The sequence below is a fragment of the Kogia breviceps genome, chromosome 19, assembly GCF_026419965.1.
Source record: "Kogia breviceps isolate mKogBre1 chromosome 19, mKogBre1 haplotype 1, whole genome shotgun sequence".
NCBI classification, from domain to species: Eukaryota; Metazoa; Chordata; class Mammalia; order Artiodactyla; family Physeteridae; genus Kogia; species Kogia breviceps.
In genome coordinates, this window is record NC_081328.1 from 7935187 (window position 1) to 7955100 (window position 19914).

The following is a 19914-nucleotide window of genomic DNA, read 5'->3' on the forward strand; positions in this document are numbered from 1 at the left end:
TTCCAGGGGGTGGAGTCACTGTAGCATCATGGCTGCCTTCCGGGCTGAGGCTCCTGGCTCCGTGAGTGCCGTTCTCTGTCCCTCGTCCCTTTTTTCTTGCCTGTCCCAAATTTTCTTTCTTCTCCTGTAAGCTCCACCTTGCCTCTTTGCCTCCCTGACTTAGCTGGCCGTCCCCAGGCGAGGGGGGCGGGTGAGGCTCTTCGTCCCGCCCCTCTCACTGGTTCTGCGATTACATTTATTCCATCGTGGCTGTGGCGCCGGCTGTGAACCATAAATACACCTCTGTCCACTCTTTAGGCTTCAAGCCCAATGGGAAGCCAGCAGCAGACGAACGGCTAACTGTAGGGCTGTGGATTCCTGGGGGAGACCCCTGACGCAGCTGTATGGGAAAGGGGTAACCGATAATCTGGGAAAGCTTCTGAGACCTGAAGTGCGTGCAGGAGTTAGCAAGGAAAAAAAAAAAAAAAGCGCTAAAAGAGGTTTCAAGGCGGAGGCAAAAAAACATGTTCAAAGGCAAGAGACAGAGCAGGTGTCTTTGAAAAACTAAAAAAGTTCAGCTGGGTGGTGGTGGAGGGGTCAAAGGTGACAGTCTCGTAAGTCTTGGTAGGCAGTGATTTCAACCGGAGGATAACTGGAAGTTATTGAAGGGTTTTAAGCAAAAGAGTGGATGAGTTTTGTTTTCGTTTCCTGAGGTAGCAGAGTAGAGAGTGGACTGCGGTGGTTCCCAACCTTTTTGGCACCTGAGACCGGTTTCGTGGAAGACAGTTTCTTTTTTTTTGGGGGGGGGGGCGGGATGGTTTCGGGATGATTCAAGCACATTGATTTATTATGGTCTCTATGCAGTCAAACCTCTCCGCTAATGATAATTTGTTTTTGCAGCTACTGCCCAGCGCTAGCGTCACTGCCTCAGCTCCACCTCAGATCATCAGGCGTTAGATTCTCATAAGGAGCGCACAGTTCACAGTAGGGTTCTCGCTTCTATGAGAATCTAATGCCATCACTGCTCTGAAAGGAGGCGGAGCTCAGCCGATAATGCGAGCGATGGGGAGTGGCTGTAAATACAGATGAAGCTTCGCTTGCTCACCGCCCGCTGCACACCTCCTCCTGTGCTGCCTGGTTCCTAACAGGCCACCGACCGGTACCGGTCCATGGCCCGGGGGTTGGGGACCCCTGGACTAGAGAGTATCAGTTAGAACACTGTGGTTTAAATGTAGTAAGAGATGGTAGTGACCCCGACCATGGCAGCAATGTTGAGGTTCCAGAGGTGAAAACAGAGTAAAAAGATAGGAGACAGAATCTAAATTAAGTAAGCTCCCCAGATTAATACTGATGTAGGCCGAAGTTTGAGAACACTGTACACTTTCTTCTCGACCTCATCCACTGACTGCATGGCTTTAAATAGCCAGTGATAAATGCTGATTTTTCCTAAATCTCTACTTTGGCTGTGATCTCTCTCCTGAGCTCTAGTAATATTCATCTGCCTGCCAGATTCTCCATCTGGCCAACCCACTGGCACCACATATGCCCAACACTGAGCTTTTCAGAAAATCCACCCCTCTTCCGATGTTCACTTAACTTGGCAAATAGCACCCTCAACCGAATAGTTCTGCCATGAAATGTGGATGTCCTCTTTCACTTCTTCCTTTCCCTACACAAGACCCAAGTTCAAAACACACTCTGGGGGCTTCCCTGGTGGCGCAGTGGTTGAGAATCCGCCTGCCGATGCAGGGGACACGGGTTCGTGCCCCGGTCTGGGAAGATCCCACATGCCGCGGAGCGGCTGGGCCCGTGAGCCATGGCCGCTGAGCCTGCGCGTCCGGAGCCTGTGCTCCGCAAGGGAGAGGCCACAACAGTGAGGCCCGCATACCACAAAAAAAAAAAAAAAAAAAAAAAAAAAAAAAAAAAAAAAACACACTCTGGTGCTAACTCCCCCCACCCCACCCACTCCTGGATTCTGAATCAATAGACGGGATCACCTAAAACTCAGTTGCATTTTAAACAGAACTTTGGTGATTCTGAGGCATCAGTACCACTTTGAGAAACAGTAGTATTCAGTGTGCCAATGGACAGGTCCTCAGGAATAGGAGTTAAAAGAGACGATCAAGAGAGGAAGGCAAAAAGTGTGGGAGTCTGATGTTGGTGGGCAGTTCTGAGTGATAACCTGGTCCAATTTTGACAACACTGACCATGAACAAGAGTGTTTGACTGAGGTGGGGTGAAGGTGAAGGTCAATGATAGGGCCATCCACAAGGACACTAAAGTCATCTGGAACTTGAACACTGGCTGGTTTTTCAAGCTGTTTTCAAGCTGCTAAAAGTTAACTGGATGTGGAGGAGTGACTGGAGGAGCACTGGAGGAACAGGGATAGAGCTATGATGGTTTTGAATTATCACTGGGGATCAAGAGGGATAAAGGTCATTACGTATTGTTGAACTCTGTCGGAATTTTGAAATAAATCTGCTTAGCACTAGGAGTAGGCTAAACTGGCCCCCTCCCCTAGAGTTATCTATATATAAAGGCAACTATGTCCCCAGAATCTGGTACATATGCAAAGATGGTTCCTGTCCTCCTTAGGAAGCCCGCATCTTAGCTGCAAAGACAGAACAGGAAACAAGTCCAGTGGGATTGTATCTCATATATATTTAGCTTATAGGCACTCAGATGTATACACTTCACACAAAAAAAGAGGAGAATGATTAAAAATTATACTCTGCTTATGTCCTTTTATGTAATGTTTCTTATTAGGCACATTTCCATTTCCATATACATATTACTGTACAGTGTTATGTACTGTTCCTTATGAGCAATTTAAAGGATTTTTTTGGAGGGTGACCTTAGACCAGTCTTGTTTTTCAACTTGCTGGCTCCATAGAAGATGGGCTGCCACTGTATCTGGTGGTCATTGCTCCATGTGCAAGGCACTGTGGGAGCTCCAAGGAGGGAGCAGCATCCTGCCAGGGACGCGCAAAGAAGAGTTCACAAGGAATATTTTAATTGAGCACTTTAAGGATTGGTACAGGTTTGTTAAAGAAAGAGGCAAGACCAAAGCTGGATGGCCAGTTGTCTAAGTTGATTGGCTAAACTAAGACTTCTAAGGTTTCTTCAAGCTCTAAACTGCTTTACTTTACATCTTCATTTTTTCCCCGCTTGATTTTTTTTTTTTTTTTTTTTTTTTGGCTGCGTTGGGTCTTTGTGGTTGCACACAGGCTTTCTCTAGTTGCGGCGAGCGGGGGCTACTCTTTGTTGCAGTGTGGGGGCTTCTCTTATTGCAGAGCATGGGCTCTAGGCACCCGGGCTTCAGTAGTTGTGGCGTGCGGGCTCAGTAGTTGTGGCTCACGGGCTCTAGAGCGCAGACTCAGTAGTCGCAGCGCACAGGTTTGGTTGCTCCGCAGCATGTGGATCTTCCAGGACCAGGGATCGAACCCGTGTCACCTGCATCTGTAGGTGGATGCTTAACCACCATGCCACCAGGGAAGTCCACCCTCTTGATTTAAAAAAAAAAAAAAAAAAAAAAAAAATCTATTCCTTTATTCTTCCCCAGTTTCCTTGGTGGGCAAAATGGTCAGGAAGGTGTTTGAACTCGCTTCACTTTCCTCAGGAGCAAGCCTGGCTTGAGGCTGCCCAGGCCTTCATCGAAGAGACCCTGTGTCCACCTGGCAGGGAGCCTGATGTCCCGTTGGCTCAGTTGGTAATTGACTGTGTGAAGAGTATCTGGTTGTCCCAGGGAAGGAACCAGGGTTTAACACTGCCCCTCAGCCACAGGTAAGGAGAGGTGGGGTTCCCAGGAGAGTGAAATTTGGGATTGAAAAGGAGGGACTTATCATTTGCGTTGAGGGAGGGGAAACTTAAGGGGAGGAACAGGTGGTCTAAACAAAACCGCTTCTACCAGTCTTTCTCATTCTCCATCAAGCTGCTTTCCTTTTCTGATAGTTCTCCTTAATTGGCTCAAGTCAAGTTGAGAGACAAGGAGAGGGCCACGAGAAGATAGAAAATACAGAAAAAGAACCCTCAAAGTGGGGAGAGAGGCTGACACTATTTCATTTTGTGCGTTCGGAAACCACGATACAGACCGTGACTTCAGCAAGGGTAGATCGTTGTTTTTGGAAGACCTGAGTTGGAGGTCTTCTGAAGGTGTTTTTTTGTTTTGTTTTGTTTCTGTCCTTTTTGACACTACACTACCATTCCCGAACCGTTCTAGGCAATGTTAATAAAGTACTACGGGAAAAGGGTTCCCTGGCCAAGTAAGTTTGAGAGACACGGCATAAGATAAACTTCTCTAGGGAGAAGCATGACGCTCATTGACACGTGAAAGGCTCTGAAAAGTTCTGCGAAAAGAAACCTGCTCACCTCCTCGTAGAAGTAACTACTATCTGAAGTATGAGGGTATATCATTCTTGTGACTATCTTTACATTTTTTTCTATCCCTGCATCTATCCCTAAGCAATATACAGTAGTTTTACATACCTTTAGACTTTGTATAAATGGTACCATACCTTGTATATCCTCTGCAGTTTGCTTTTTTGTGCTTAACATTATGCTTCTGAGGTTTATTCACATTGATAGCTCTAGGTCATTTATTTTAACTGCCGTATGGTATTCTGTTACGCGAATAAACATATCACTGTTTGCTCTTTTTTTTAAAAAAGGTAGAAATCTGTTTAGCTTTGTTTATTCTGTCATTTCCCAATAATAACTGAAAATCCAAAAAGAGTAATTGAAAAGTGGTGAGTCAGCCATTTTTAGAAAACTTGCAACCTGTTTTAAGTTTCTTGTTATTCTTCAGGATAAATGTAGACTAGATAGCACAATATGTAGAAGATGGTGGATGAGGATAGAGTAAAAATTATTTTGACAGGTATAAATATTCATTCATTTTTCCATTTCCCTGCACTGAGTGCCTGCTGTGCGCCAGGTACTATGGTGGCCTTGAAAGTTAGAGGGCAGTGGCCCATGCAAAAGGTCTGTGGTTATAACCTTCAGTTTCCTGACCCAAACCCTGAAGAATCTGAGAAAAGTGACCCCTATCTTTACTGTTTTCTGTCCTGAACGTGCCTAGGGTAAAGGCACAGTTCCCTCCAGTTGTTTTTTTCCTAGGCTTTTATAGAAGTAGGGAAAGACAAAAAGACTTTTGAGTGAGACATACCTGGCTTTGCCACCTGCACCACTGTGTACCTGAACCTCTGTAAATTTCCTCATTGGTGTGTTTCCAGGGGTTTTTGGTGAAGATTCAATGCAGTATTGAGCGTGAATGGACCCAGTACAGTATGTGTATAGCAGGGGTGCAACGATGTTAGTTTCTGTCTTTGCCTTTTATCTGCTCTGAAGTCATTGGGGAAGAATGAGGCAGATGTGGAAGGGGAGTGGGCCATCTAGAACGGCATTTCTAATCTTTAGCACTCACATGTGGCTTATGTTCATGAGTGCAACAAGGATATCCTGTTTCTTTTCCGCTGAAAAAACCATGGGAATGGAAGTGAGTGAAAAAACCATGGGCATGTAATAATGGTATTACAAAAATGTGACTCTATCACAACTTTGATAATTTAACTTGTTTCACATTCTCTGTGATATACCTCACAACTGGTAGTGACTCAGCAGTGTTGCGGCACTTTGCTTAAGAATGGTTGATCTCAAACATCTCTTGAGATTCGGGAGCTTGTGATATCAACTCCCACCTCAGCCTCGGCTTCCCAGCCAGTCTCTAGTACTGTGATGCTACAGACTAGGAAGGAAACCTGGCTGGGGCCAATGAGGTTGAGCCATTAGGCAGGTGCCTTAGCGTCCCCACTGACGTTCTCTGTGGAGCTGAGAGCTGAGATGCTGCCAGGGGAGCAGTTTGTGTTGTCTCTGCAATGTTCTCCCCACACGCTCATCTCCTCAGGCTGCTCTTACATTCCCACTCCCTTTCTCTGGGTCCTCTCTGTGGCACTGTCTTGTTCAAGATATGATTCAACGCAGACTTTCTTGCTGCCTTCCCTAGGTACTACCCAGTGTTTGGACCCAGACCCCCTCCTCATTTTCTTAGGCCCTCACTCCCAGTTTTTTCAATCAATCAAACTTTCTTAGTCCAGGTTCCCCATTGATCTCTCCTTGGGATCTTGGGGGATTTGTTGGGGTTGAGGATAAAATCCCTAGGCTTGAACATAGCTTTACAAAACCTCTGTTCCCTTCCCTCTGCAGCTTTGTCTCCGTAAAGGACCTCAGGACCCACCAACGCCTCCCATGCTGCAGCCACTTGTCCTGGAGCAGTGCTGCATACCAGGCTTGGGCCAGAGAGGCTGGACCACATGGCGTCCCCCTGCCCCGGGGACGGCTGTTACTTTTAGGGACACTGACAGACCTATCAGGGGACTTGGAACAAGAGTGCAGGAATGGAAGCCTCTATATCAGAGACAACACTGGTACCTTGGGCTGTGAGGTGAGTAGGGAGGGGGCAGTCAGATCCCTCAGATCCTAGTAAGAATGGTGTCTAGGGAGCAAGACAATTAAGTCTCTGAGGGAACAGAGATGCAGTGGGGGGTGGACTGGATGCTAGGGTCCTGATTAATCCTTGCCCTTGGTCTTTTCTAGCTCATAGATCTGGACGTTTCTTGGTTGGGCCATCTCTTTCTGTTCCCCAGCTGGAGTTACCTCCCTCCTGCAATGAAGTCCTCAGGAGAAGGGCACCTGGAGCTCTGGGGTGCCCCTGTGCCAGTGTTTCCCTTGACCATCAGTCCTGGCCCCCTCACCCCCATCCCTGTTCTCTACCCAGAGATGGCTTCCCGCCTGCTCAGGCACAGGTAATTCTTCCGTGTCGGGGAGGAGGCAGCGCTGTAAAATTGGGACGATGATGGTGGGTCAGCGGAAGGAGGGAAAGGAAGGCGTCGAGAGTAATATAGATGGAATGTTCCAAATCAGGGGAACAGTGGGGCCTCTCAGAAAGTTAAGAGCCAGATTCTTCAAGGGAAGTGTGCCTTATCTAAGGGCAGGTAGAGTTTGAAGGAGGTTTTTAGAACAATGGCTTTGGGCTATGGAAATTTTACATCACTACTAGATTATAGTGGAAAGGAAGGCATTTGTAGGGGAAAAAAAGAGAGAGAGAAATAAAAATGACTTCTCTCTCTACTTTTTTTAGAAGCAAGCACAGAAACGTGCAGCCAAACCTTGCTGGGGAGCTGGTGCGATTGAGCGCCCTGGTGAAAAGTCGAAAGAAGGCCTACTTCATCCTGTCTCTTGGTGGATCATCCCCGGTTGGCAGCCGTGTGTCTGTCCTCGTGCAGGTGAGGATTAGGGTCAGTTCAGGGGTGTGGAGGTGTGGGAGGGGGGTACGAACTCCTAATAGGAAAGATAAGATCATAGGAGGAACCGGGTAGGAAAGGAGGACAGCTGGGGAGAGTTGTTTCTGGAACAGTGTGAATGATGCCTTCCCTACATACAGGAGGTGGGGAGTAGACTTCCCTGCTGTGCCCCTCATTTGAGGAGACGACTTTTGTATCATGTGTCCCATTTTGAAAACCTGCCAGAATCACTTGTTTTTCCCCTGCATTAGAAGAATGAGCAAGGAAAGTATTTATCTTAACACCATTAAAATATGAAATACATGCACTTTTAGTAAAACTCGGTAGTTATTGTTGAGTCTTTTTTTACGACTTTATTTTTTTATTATTATTTTTAAAATATTTATTTATTTGGTTGTGCCAGGTCTTAGTTGCAGCAGGGTGGGCTCCTTAGTTGTGGCTTGCCAGCTCGTTAGTTGTAGCACATGGGCTCCTTAGTTGTGGCATGCAAACTCTTAGTTGCGGCATGCGCATGGGATCTAGTTCCCTCACCAGGGATCGAACCTGGGCTCCCTACATTGGGAGTGCAGAGTCTTATCTACTGTGCCACCAGGGAAGTCCCTGGTATGATTTTAGAGTCATTCATTTTTATACCGATTATTGTTACATGATTTATACAATTATCTGAATAACGTTTCAGAAGCATTCAAAACAATTAAAGGATGAACGGGCTCTTTAACATGCATGTCGAAAAAGGAAACTATGAAATTTACTAGCACTATAAGAATTCTTACCTGTATCTGTGTGTGTCATGAGCTGGAGTAACAGTAATTAGAGTATAAAGAAACTAAAAAAGCTTACAAACCACCCAAATTTCTAATCTTGTTTCTTCCTCTTGGGTTAAAGAGGAGCTTATGTATATTGTTTACATTAGAATGTTTTAAGTCTCCTAGAGCATTCAGAAATTCTGGGCATGGTAGGATTGGCTCATTCGAGGGAGAAAGCTCTGAAATGCACTTGAATTTCTGCAGGGCAACTAAAGTAGGCCAAGCCCTTTGGGTAGTTTATAATCTTATTGTAGATTCTGTATCATGTAGATTTGTAAAACAAGCAGAGAATAATACAGAAGAGTGTGTAAGTTCCAAGGTGTGTGGTATAGTTGTAACTGCTATAGCAGGTTAGCTAGAGTTTATTATGTGGAGAGAAGCCTAAGGAGGGAGAGTTTCGACTCGATTTGGTTCTTGAGGGTGGCTAGGATTTGAATCCCTAGAAAAGAGGGAGGGCTGTCTGGGACTAGAGTATCACCTGTACCAAGATTGGCCCTTTATTGAGTATGTGCTGTATGCTAGGGGCTTTGGTCATTTCAGAGGCACAAAATTGAGTAAGATGATGGCTCTTGTCCTCTGGAAGCTCTCAGCCGGATAAGCGAGTCAGTGATTACTGTTCAGGGTCATAAGTGCTGGGGTCGAGACATGCACATGCATAAGGCACTGTGAGGGTGCAGAGGTGGGCTTTGGAATAAGTCTGGGAGGTCAGGGGAGGAGTGATCTTGGTTTGTTTACAGGCTGCTGAAGAGACACGTTGGCGAAATACTGTCACTCTAGATGATCCCAGTGAATCTCCTCCATGATAGAGGAGTGAGGTCATGTCTAGAAAGACTGAACTCCGAAGAGAAGAGTAAAGGTTCAGGGTAAACTGCTGTGCCAGGCAGGTGAGGATAAGAGATCGCTAAGCAGTGACGGAGGCGCAGCTGGAGAGGGTTAGCGTCAGTGTTTTGCCCTGGGGTGGGGTGGGTCTGTCTTCCTCAGTAGGGTTTTTGCCTTAGAAGAAGAGTGGAGGAAAGAGAGGGCTGTGATGCTGTAAACTCAAGGGTGAAGTGTGGGTAAAAAGGGCAGGATTCAGGGGATAGGTATTCCGATCCTGGCATTTGGACAGAGGAAGGGAGGACCTCAACGTCTGAATAAAGGAGAAGTGGCTGCAATATTGGGAGGTCCTAGTAAGAGGCTAGAGGAAGTCTAGTGAGCCCGGGGGGCAGGGGAGAGCAGAAGCACCGGTGTTCGGTCGTTCATTCGCGTGTTCGGTCAGACCATCCTTAGCGACCTGAGTTGCGTAAGCAGTAAGCTGAAGTGGAGTCTCAGCCTTACCTTATGATGAGTTGTGACGTCCAAGGGCTGACTGGTGGTACTCAGCTGGTTTTAGAGAGAAAGGGGGGTCTGTGAAGCCGAGCTTGGGGGACTGTGAAGTTCAAGTATCCAGAGTCATCAGTGTGTTTTGAAGTCCCTGAGCATGGCAGCCGTGCTCTGGGAGGGACATGCCCTAGAAGATCGGTATATATATATATATATATTTTTTTGAATTCTTTTTTTTTTTGCGGTACGCGGGCCTCTCACTGTTGTGGCCTCTCCCGTTGCGGAGCACAGGCTCCGGACGCGCAGGCTCAGCGGCCACGGCTCACGGGCCCAGCCGCTCCGCTGCACATGGGATCTTCCCGGACCCGGGCACGAACCAGAGTCCCCTGCATCGGCAGGCGGACTCTCAACCGCTGCGCCACCAGGGAAGCCCTGGTATATTTATTAATGGTCTCATCTATGTAACTTTTTTCCTTTTGCTTAAATTTCTTCAACAACCACCTTTCTCCTTTCCATATGAGACCCTCTGCCGTTCGTTTTTATTTTCCTACTCGGATGTCTCTCCTTTTCCGAGAGATTGAAAGTCTGCAGCACGTTATTTGTGGGTTTTTTCTTCATCTCGGCCCTTCCATCTTGCCTCTGGCAACTGCCAAGAACATTCCTCCTCCATCCTGGCCAGGGTTTTCACCGCCTTGCTCGTTCTGAGTTCTGAACATTTCCGTGTTGTTGCCTGTTGCTTGCATCACGCTTCTCTCTCCTCTCTACTTCAGCAAAGCAGAGATGGCCCTCCGGACCCTGGCAAGTTCAGCTTCTTTCACTTGGCCTTCCTGATCATTCCAACCCGCCCTGACCTTTTTCTTTCTCTGAAACCTTACTGGATGTGTATTGTTTTTGCCACTTGATCGTACATGGCTCCATGTTATTGCTTGGGTTTGTGTCTGTGTTTCCCAGTGGTTTGAGATATGTTGGAGATGAGAGAAGTCTATGATATTTCCCTTAACATCTGTCCCAACACTGGATACTTATGTACCGTGTGCATACTGATTAAATAAGTGAACGTTGTTTGTATGGCCCGTTTGTATGTTGGAGTGGGATGGGGAAAGGGCAGAATTTTCTGAAAGGAATATTTATACGTTTTGGAGAAAGTTGTAGGGATGGTTTGTGCCTTGGGGGAGGGATTAGGAAATATTTGCCATTTCCTGTGCGAGGGGAGAGATCCTGAGAGTTCTGTGGCTTAGGATTTAACTGGCGGACAGGGAAGATGAAGAGGCAAGGGAAAGCTCTCGAGGAGCAGGTCTTTGCGGTCACATTGTGATGGGAAGGGACCCTGGCAGAGGGGCAGCGTCACGGGAAGCCTCTCACGTGCCATGTCGTCTGCTTCCGCACAAGCCAGGTCCCCGCCCAGCTGGTGTGGCACCGAGCCCTTTGGCCTCATAAGGCCTACGTGCTGACGGAGCTGCGAGCGTCCAAGCTCCCTGGTCACCGTTACCAGATTTGGAGGACCAGTCCCTCCTCCCAGCTTTTGCCACTGAAACCAGAATGTGTGCGAGAGCTGGAACTGGAGCTGGCAGGAGCCCCCTTGGAGACCAACCCCCAGCCACTCCCCATACTCAGCAATCCGCAAGACAAGAAGGGCCCAGGGCCAGACGGTCTCGTCCGGGACTCCAGGCTCTTGTCATACACGGTGAGCATAAGGGAGAGATGCTTGAGCCCAAAGGGCAGGAAACGCGGGGGTCTCCAGAGGGCAAGGGAGCAGGGATCACCTGGCCCTGTGGCTTCTTTGCAGGGAACGGTCACGGGCACGCTGAATCGGGCTGCGGGCCTCTACGAGCTGGACGGGCAGCTGGGGCTCTGCCTCGCCTACCAGCAGTTCCACGGCCTCAGGCGGGTAGTGCGACCAGGAGTCCGTCTGCAGGTCTGTGAGGGGCCGGGGCTAGTGACAGAAGGAGACCCTTTCAGCAGCTTCTCTTACCTTTACGGGCTGGTCCTTCTTTGCAGCAGGTCGACGCCTCTACAGCAAGATTATAAAAATAATAAATGTGTGTTGGGGCGTGGGGGTGCTTTGGTTAAGAATGATTTGGACGAGAGCTCAGATCGGAAGCGAGTAGAGAGTGGGGCTGTGGGAGGAGCGGTTAGGTCCAGAGCCTCTCCTTTCCAGAAGGGGCCTTCCAGCTGGAGCTGAAGTGCAGGTGAACAGCCAGGGCCCCGCTGGCCAGGAGCCCCCCGGGCCCACAGAAAGGCTGAGTGAGGTTCCTGGGAGATGAAGCCTTACCGCAGGGGAGCGGCTTGTGATGGAAGGCGAGGCCTATGGGGCTGGAGGGAAACAACCTGCAAAGGAGAGATTGTATTTCTCCTGGGACCCGGGCAGTGCAGAACTGCATTTAACTCTGCCTGGGATCACTGAGTTGCTTTTTCCCTTCTGCCTCCCCAGCTCCAGGATGTTCACCTCCTGCAGTCAATGGGTGGGGGGATGAGAAGGCCCATGTTAGCCCCCTGCCTCCGTGGCGCCGTTCTACTTCAGGGCTTCTCTCGTCTGATGCCTGAGACCCAGTCTTCCCACCGAGCCCCCGGGGCCTCCCTGTATGAGCAACTGGTGTGGGAACATCAGTTAGGACTTCCCCTCTACCTGTGGGCCACCAAGGCCCTGGAGGAGCTGGCCTGCAAGTGAGGAGGGCGAGGGGCTGGGCTGGGGAGGTGGTGGGAGTGGGGTGCTTCCTCTGTCAGCGGAGCCAGGTTCTGGGAGAGACAGGGTTTTGGGGGGAAGTGACTCCGCTGCTTTCCGTGGCCCAGGCTGTGTCCCCATGTGCTGAGACACCACCAGTTCCTGCAGCATTCCTCGCCTGGGAACCCCAGCCTGGGACTGCAAATCCTGGCCCCGACCTTGGAGGTCCTCGTCCCACCTGGCCGCCCCGGCCGGAATGCGCACAACGAGATCCTTGAAGAGCCGCACCGCTGCCCGCTGCAGAAGGTCTGAGGATCGGGGGGAACGGAGTTGGCACAGCTCACACCCTGGGGGACACCCCGGGCACAGGGGACGCATAATCTGATGTCTCTTCCCCGACAGTATGCTCGACTGCAGACCCCCTGCTCTTTCCCTACACTGGCCGCCCTGAAAGAGGAAGGGAAGTGCAGGGCCTGGGCCTCCTTTGACCCTAAGACCCTTCTGCCCCTCCCAGAGGCTTCCCACCTGCCCAGTTGCCAACTCAATCAGCGCCTGGCCTGGTCCTGGCTCTGTCTGCTGCCCTCTGCCTTCCACCCGGCCCCGGTAAGTGCGGCTCCAGCGGGACTTCCTCTTTCTGCCATTTTCGCTGCCACTACCGTAGTCCTTTCTTGTCAGTTTGACGACACTAGCCGTCTAACTAGAATGCTCCACCTCTTCTTGGCCCCCCCCAGTCCGTTCTCCTGCAGCAACTAGAAAGGGGTGGGGTACAATTGAACATTGATTCTAAAACTCTCTTAATTTAAATGCTTCTCTTGTTTCTACCAGTGTGTATAAAATCAAACCCAAACTCCTTGTTATGTCTTGGGAGGTCCTCCATGATCTCCTGGTTCTAACGTCGATTTGTATACTTTCTCTCTGGCTACTAAATGTGTGAATGCAGGTGCATCTTTTCCACATCTGTCTACCCCACTTCAATATAAATTCTTTGAGGTCACAGACCATGTTTTTGTGGTTCACTTTGTAGCTCTAACAGTTAACACAGTGCCTGGCACGTGGTAGATGCTCAGTATATCTGTTTAATAAAACTTGATGCCTCGGCCTTCATCTCCTTGTAGGTCCTGCTTGGGGTTCTGGTGCCTTCATCTCGTAAAGGTTGTCTGCGACTTCAGGACCAAAGCGGTTCCCTCCCCTGCCTACTCCTGGCCAAGCCCTCGCAGCCCCTCACTGACCCGGGGCTCATAGGTTTGGAGTTCAGAGGTGGAGAGAGATGGTGGTGGGGTAGAGGTTCTCTGAACTGGGGGCTTGGCAGAAAGCACTGCTGGGATTTACTAGAGATGCTGGAGTGGCTTCTGTTGATCGGCCAGTCTGGCGGGAGGTGTAGGAGGCTGGTATTGGCAGGTGGTGTAAAGGAGCATGGGGTTCCCGGCCAGAACTACAATTCCCAACATTCACTTCTCCCTCCCTAGGCACACCAGGATGACAACTTCCTTTTCTTACCTTCTTAGTGTGGAAGCGTAATGGGCTTACTTGGGCTTGTTGAGGTCTGCAGGCAGGGAAACCCTGGAGAGGAAAGCTTTTCAGATCTCGGAACAGGCGTTTTAAGGATTTATGAGAAGAAAGTAGACTCAAGGCCTCTCAGCCTAGGTGGTCAGGGGTGGGATTGGCCATGCAGATTGAATGGTTTCTCCCCTGGAGGCATGACTCCTCCAAGATGGGGCTCAGGCCTAGGCCTTCATGCTGTGTTAGGGGAGCCGCTCTGGCCTGAGTCAGGCAGTGAGACCTGCAGGGTGGTCGGCTTTACTGCTCATCCCACATTCCTCTCCTCTTGCCAAAATAGAAAACTTTCTTCCTCCAGGCTGCCTGGTGCGGGCGGAGAGGTTCCAGTTGGTCGTAGAAAGGAATGTCAGAAGCAGCTTCCCTTCCTGGAAGGAGCTTAGCACGACAGGCTTCATGCAGAAGAAGCAGGCCAGGTTGGTCCTTAGGGTGGTGGCTGTCCTCTGAGTCCCTGAGGGGAGCGAAGGGGAAGGGGAAGGGCCCGGTGCAGGTGGTAGAACTCCGGGGCCCACAACATCCAGTGCCTGCATCGCTAAGAAACCTGTTCCTTGTCTCTCCCGACAGAGTCTATGTCCAGATTTTTCTGGCTGATGCCCTGATCCTGTCTGTGCCCAGACCCGTCCTTCACTCGGCCACCTCCTCAAGGCCTCCTCACAAAGAGCCCTCCCTCCCAGAGGGTCCCCACATAGGACAGAGCCGGCTGTTCTTGGTGTCCCACAAGGAGGCACTGATGAAGAGGAACTTCTGTGTCCCCCCAGGAGCCAGTTCGGAGGTGCCCAAGCCCACCCTCAGTTTCCTTGTGTTAGGGAGCTGGCTTGGGGGCACCCAGAGGAAGGAGGGAACTGGATGGGGCCCACCCGAGCCCAGGGAAGGTGAAAACTCAGATCAGAAGGTAAACTGGGGCCTGGGACGTGGGACCTGACCTCCTGCGCCCCAGCTCCTGTCTGAGGGACCCTGCTCTCCCCCTCAGGTTCTCCTCATCTTCCTCAGCTCCTCAGTCCGCTGGTTTGAGTTCTTGCACCCAGGACAAGTCTACCGACTCGTGGTCCCTGGCCCTCCCGTGAGTGCCCTCGCTCACCATCCCCTGCCCCAGAAAGCTTGTTTTGGCTTGGGGTCTGGAGAGGAACTTCTAGGTCTCCTAGAAGAAGGGTGGATTTAGATCAAATAGAAGGCTTGTCTGTGCCTGGATCACTTCCTTCACTAGGCTCCAGAGAGGAAACAAAACTGGGTCGTAGTATGTTAGGAACCTCCCTCTGGACCAAGACACACTCAGAGACGATCATCTCCCCATTTCCTGGCAGACGCCAACGTTGTTCAAGGAGGGTGGTTCATCCTGCGCATCACAGCGTCCTCCGGAGCTGGCTGGCTGTGCGTCCTGCCTCACCGTCCAGGATGAGTGGACCCTGGAACTTGCGAGCTCCCAGGACATCCCAGAGGTGCTGGCTATCAGCAGGGCACTGCCTGAATCCTCGCTGACTGACCTGCTCCGTGGCAAGTAAGTGTCCACCAGCTTCTCCGGCTAGTTTGGCTGCTCTCTCTCCCTCTGCCGTGGTTGGGTCGGATGGACAGCCCATTCTCTGCTGCAGAGTGTGTTTCTTGCACGTGATTTAGCTCCTAGAGGAATGATGTCAGCGCGAGATGCAAGTTGTGTCTCACGCTTCATTTTTCCCCAGCACGTTACTGTTCTGAAATGTCTGTGAGCAGGCTTTCTCACAATTCAGGAAGAGCTTTAGCAATGAAAGGAAATATAAGAAGCAAAAAAACAAGGACAAAAGCTGAAAAGGTTTAGGGAAGAACCTTCCTTTAGTGCAGTCAGTGGCTGGCTTATGGCTTCAGGAACAGCTGTACTTTCCTCATGTAGGCTTTTTCGGGGTAGCTGCAGTGCAGTTGGAGAAGCTGCAGAGATACTTCACCCCTGTGTAAACAAACAAACCAACAAACACCCTACTGGATTACATGTGTAATTTTTACAAAACTGATCCCTGTCAGAAGGGAAAGTTTTCAAGGACCTGTGATTTGAAGGGAGAGGGCATGGGCCCCAACATACAAAGCTGTGAACAATGGACTGACTGAGATTCTAGGTGTAAATGCAAGTGGAGATTCACCTCTGCTGGGGAGTTTCTTGGTAAGGCCTCTGGGTGCAAGGCTGTGTGGGTTTTGAGAGATCTGCACAACCCTGCTTTTCCCATGAACCCTGTTACTTTTAGCGTGCGGTTTGAGACAGTGCAAGGCTTTCCAGGTCCTCATAGATAATGTTCCGGCACACGCGTAACTCCTTTCTGTCCTTGGCTCTGACTCCATTCTCTGCTTTCTTATGCCTCCATTCTCACTGTATTTCTCTGACCTTCCAGTTTCACAGATTCCTTGGTGTCTTTCTCAGCTGAGATTTTGTCACATGTCTGGATAAAGCCTGGTAATGACACCTCTTTGGGGGAAAGGTATGAAATAGAGTGGTGGGACCTTGTGATCCTGAGGAGACCACTGACCCCTCGCCTCTCCCGTAGGGAGCTCTGGGGCCACGAGACGGTGTGTGAGGCTCACCGTAGCTCTGGAGACGCCCGACTGCGAATTCCCCCCTCACTTGGACATATATATTGAAGACCCGCACTTGCCTCCCCCGCGGGGACTTCTTCCAGGAGCCCGAGTCTACTTTAGCCAGCTAGAGAAAAAGGTTTCCAGGTGAAGATCTGTGTTGATGTCCTTGCCTCCCCTTCCCACTGATGTGGTTCTCTTGAACGCTCGCCCCTACATGTGTGGCAATGACGCCTTCTCTTTGGTATTACGTTTGCTGTGTTCCTCTGGCGTTTATGCCCTCTGCCCCCGCGAGATGTTCCAGACCAGTCCTTCCCTCCTTCTTCCCTCTGCTCCAGTAGAGCCGGGGTTAGGGCAAGTCCCTCGGGGGAGTGGCCTGGCCTGTACTGCAGTCCCGGCTCCTACCTCACATTGACTTCTTTCTCCTCATCACTCTTCCTCCTCCCCCTGCAGATCCCACAATGTTTACTGTTGTTTCCGGCCGTCTACCTGTGTGCAGGTCCTGAGTTTTCCCCCAGATACCACAATCAGGTCAGTGGCCCAGGCCCCGATCCCTAAACTTCACAGCCTCACGTCCGCATACCATACTTGTTCCAGGGTCTGGAATTTTTGCCATAACTACAGGCTTCTCCACTCCTAGCAAAATATGTTGAGTTGCAAGGATTTCCTCTGCTTCAAATAAAAGATGTCCAGTACCTATCATTTTACCCAGAAAGATTTAGCGTTCTAGGATTCTTAAGGCTTTTCAGTCCAAAATACAAATCTTTCTTGGCTAACATCTTGGTTTTCCAAGACTGAGAAATAACCGATGACAATCAGAGATCAAGAAGCAAAATGGGGGGACTTCCCTGGTAGTCCAGTGGGTGAGACCCTACGTTCCCAATGCAGGGGGCTCGGGTTTGATCCCTGGTCGGGGAACTAGATCCCGCATGCTTCAACTAAAGATCCCACGTGCGGCAACTATGAGCCCGCATGTGGCGACTAAAGATCCCGTGTGCCATAACAAAGACCCGGCACAGCGAAAACTAAAAAAAAAAAAAAGAAGAAAAAGAAAGAGCCAAAATGGGGGCCATGGGGCTTCCAGGAGAGCACGGAAGCCACTCCTGTCCCCCTCCATATGCCTGCTGAGTCCTTCCAGACACACCCTGCTTTTAGAACCCTGTTGGCTGTTTCTTGACCCCTTTCTCTCTTTAGTGCCCCCCTGCCCCACATCTACCTAGCTGAACTTCTGCAAGGTGACAAGGCCCCCTTCCGGGCCACTGCCTCTTGCCATGTCGTTTCGGTCTTCAGCCTTCAGCTCCTCTGGGTGTGCGCTCATTGTGTCAGCATCTGCCCGCAGGTATGAGAGGGGACGGGCCAAGCTGGGTGCAGGGTGCCAGAGGGATGTGATGGGATCCAGGGGATTTTCCCAACCACTTTCTGCATCCCAGGGAAGGTGTACTCGTCAGAGCCCTGCCTGCCCCACTCAGACATCTATAAGCCAGGCCAGCATCAGGTGAGAGCAGAGCACAAGGTGGGTGCCTGTCCCACCACTTACATGACTTTGTGTCTGCTGTCCCAGTGTTAGCACAATTCCTGGCCTGTGGGAATTGCTTAATAAATATTTTCAAATCAACGAATGAGAGTAAAGTGAGCTAACGACTGGAAAAGGGGGAGAGGGAGTCATGTTGGGGCCAGGTGACTGGCCACCTGGGTTCGCTGTGGGAGTTGCTATTTGCTACTCCCCATCCCCCACCCCCGCCCCCAGGCTCCTGGTGGAGGATGGGACTGCCGAAGCTGTGGTGACCTGTAGAAATCATCAAGTGGCAGCAGCACTAGGACTGTGTCCTAGCGAGTGGACCTCCCTCCTCGAGCTTGTTCGAGGGCCAGGGAGAGTGGCCTTGCAATTCACAGGGCCTGGAGCCCAACCTGAGGTGGGTGAGATGTGGCTGGGAGGCGGTGGCTCAGATACCCAAATTCCTGGGGGCTTGGTAGAGAGCGTTTAGAAACTTGAGTTCTGTTGAAACCCGAGTTTCCCTTTCTAGTTCTCAGCCAAGGCTGATGAGCCCTTGACCCTCTTCCTCTGGACACTGTGTACCAGTTTCTCTGTCCTCCGCCCTATCGTGCTTTCTTTTGAGCTTGAGAAGAAACCCTCCAAGATCATCCCGTTAGGTAAGGGTGGAAGGGCAGGGGTGTAGATAGATGGGTCCCAAGAGGAAGAGGGAGGAGGGATTGATAGGGGATTTCAGGAGCCGGGGAGGCGAATGGTGGGCGAGGACTAAAAACCACGTTCACGGGACACGTGTTTTCCTCTCTTCCCATCTCAGAACCTCCTCGACTGCAGCGATTCCAGTGTGGGGAGTTCCCTTTCCTGACTCGTGTGAATCCCAGGGTCCGACTGTCTTGCCTCTCTATCCAGGAGCCTGAGCACCCCAGTGCCCTGGGGGCCTTAGTTTCCTCCTGCTAACCCGAACTGCGGTGGCCTGACAGTCCTTCCTGCCCTGCCGGAGACCTTGAGGGCTGGGCTTCAGCTCTTCCCCCTGGCCGTGGCTCTTACCTTGTCTGCGATTGAACCGGGATCCCGGATCCCTGGATTCACACAACGCTGCCCTAGGGTTGTTTCTGCTGTACTCTAACGCCAGCCTGCCTTGAGGGGATTGTGGGGACAGGCACATCGTGGTGCTCTTGCTGTTTCCTCTCTAGTTGGTGTCAAGGCACCTGTGCTCACAGGTGGCCCTGGGCACCTGGCTTCTGTCTTTGTGGCAGGGACTTGCCCCTCGCGGGGTTGCTCCTGACAGGCCCCTTGGTCTACAATAAAGCTCTGGGGATGTTTTCTCACTTGTGCTCACATGGGTCTCAGGCCTCATGACCCTCCTGGCAGCTGGCTCGTCGTTTACCATCATTTCAGCCCTTGTTTGCCACCAGTGCCAAAACGGGTTTGGAGAAGAGCTTCTGGTGCAGTCAAGTCAGGCCCTAAAGGGAGCAAATTGGGGTGTGGGGTGCAGGGTAGACAGCATTGCCATGATGGCCTCAGTCAGCGAGGTTGGGCCCAGGAAGAAGTCAAGCCTGGAGTTGTTGCTAAGTATCGATACAAGGTGGTTATGGAGAGAGGGGAGCACCAAGCATTAGGAGGGGCGTGGGAGGAACTCGTAATGTGGAACCCCAGTCAAGGGGTCAGTGCTGTGGGTGTCCTGTGCGCCAGGCCTAAGGCAGATACTTGATCAACACCATGCGACTGGCAGGAGTTCCTAGTCAGAACCTACAGAGTTAGGGGTTGCAGGAGCAGCCATTTGGAGATGCTCATGCATTTGGCTGGTGTTCTGTCGTTTCTTTCCTGGGAGCTGCTTGCTAGATAGAGCGGGAGAGCCTAGCGGTACCGCCAAGCGCTGTACAGAGCTGTACGTTCCTTCCTTTGCATTAGGGATCTCTTTTAGTTCGTATTTGAGAGGTCTTTGGATCGTGGCTGCTGCCACACACCAAAGTTTTTGAGCATTTGAAGATGGACTTGTGTGTACTTCAGTGATACATATGTGAAGATTCGAAGGCGAGCTGTTTAACACCTGGCCGGTTAGCTCAGTTGGTTAGAGCGTGGTGCTAATAACGCCAAGGTCGCGGGTTCGATCCCCGTACGGGCCAAGAGGGTTACTTTTACTCCCTCCCGTAGCCGGAGCCGGAAGTTTCCGACCGGAGCTAGTTACTTTCCCAATCACAAACGACAGCGAAACCACTACTTTTAAAACCTGAGTTGCGCACTCACTCCAACGATCGGAAGGGCGCTCCCTGGGCTGGGAGCGGCTGCCAC

At 50.7% G+C, this 19914-nt stretch overlaps 1 protein-coding gene and 1 non-coding gene across 3 annotated transcripts; both read left to right on the top strand.

The window, feature by feature from the left end:
* The first annotated feature begins 3 nt into the window (after positions 1 to 3).
* CTC1 (CST telomere replication complex component 1) lies at positions 4 to 18950 on the top strand. Of its 2 annotated transcripts, none has more exons than XM_059047497.2 (23): positions 4 to 61; positions 3599 to 3762; positions 6181 to 6418; positions 6571 to 6779; positions 7115 to 7259; positions 10779 to 11069; positions 11172 to 11300; positions 11817 to 12049; positions 12176 to 12353; positions 12450 to 12650; positions 13163 to 13289; positions 13903 to 14017; positions 14166 to 14493; positions 14572 to 14661; positions 14903 to 15096; positions 15953 to 16014; positions 16106 to 16280; positions 16587 to 16664; positions 17328 to 17472; positions 17564 to 17628; positions 17881 to 18046; positions 18158 to 18284; positions 18440 to 18950. In XM_059047497.2, the coding sequence occupies exons 1-23, from the start codon at positions 29 to 31 to the stop codon at positions 18577 to 18579; spliced, it is 3633 nt and encodes a 1210-aa protein (XP_058903480.1). In that variant the 5' UTR covers positions 4 to 28; the 3' UTR covers positions 18580 to 18950. The 2 variants fall into 2 exon arrangements, with proteins under 2 accessions (XP_058903480.1, XP_066877019.1); XM_067020918.1 differs by lacking the exon at positions 4 to 61 and adding an exon at positions 880 to 1144.
* A 724-nt stretch (positions 18951 to 19674) lies between these two features.
* Positions 19675 to 19748, top strand: TRNAI-AAU (transfer RNA isoleucine (anticodon AAU)). Its single transcript has one exon. It is a non-coding gene; the product is annotated as a tRNA-Ile (tRNA).
* Positions 19749 to 19914: the final 166 nt, after the last annotated feature.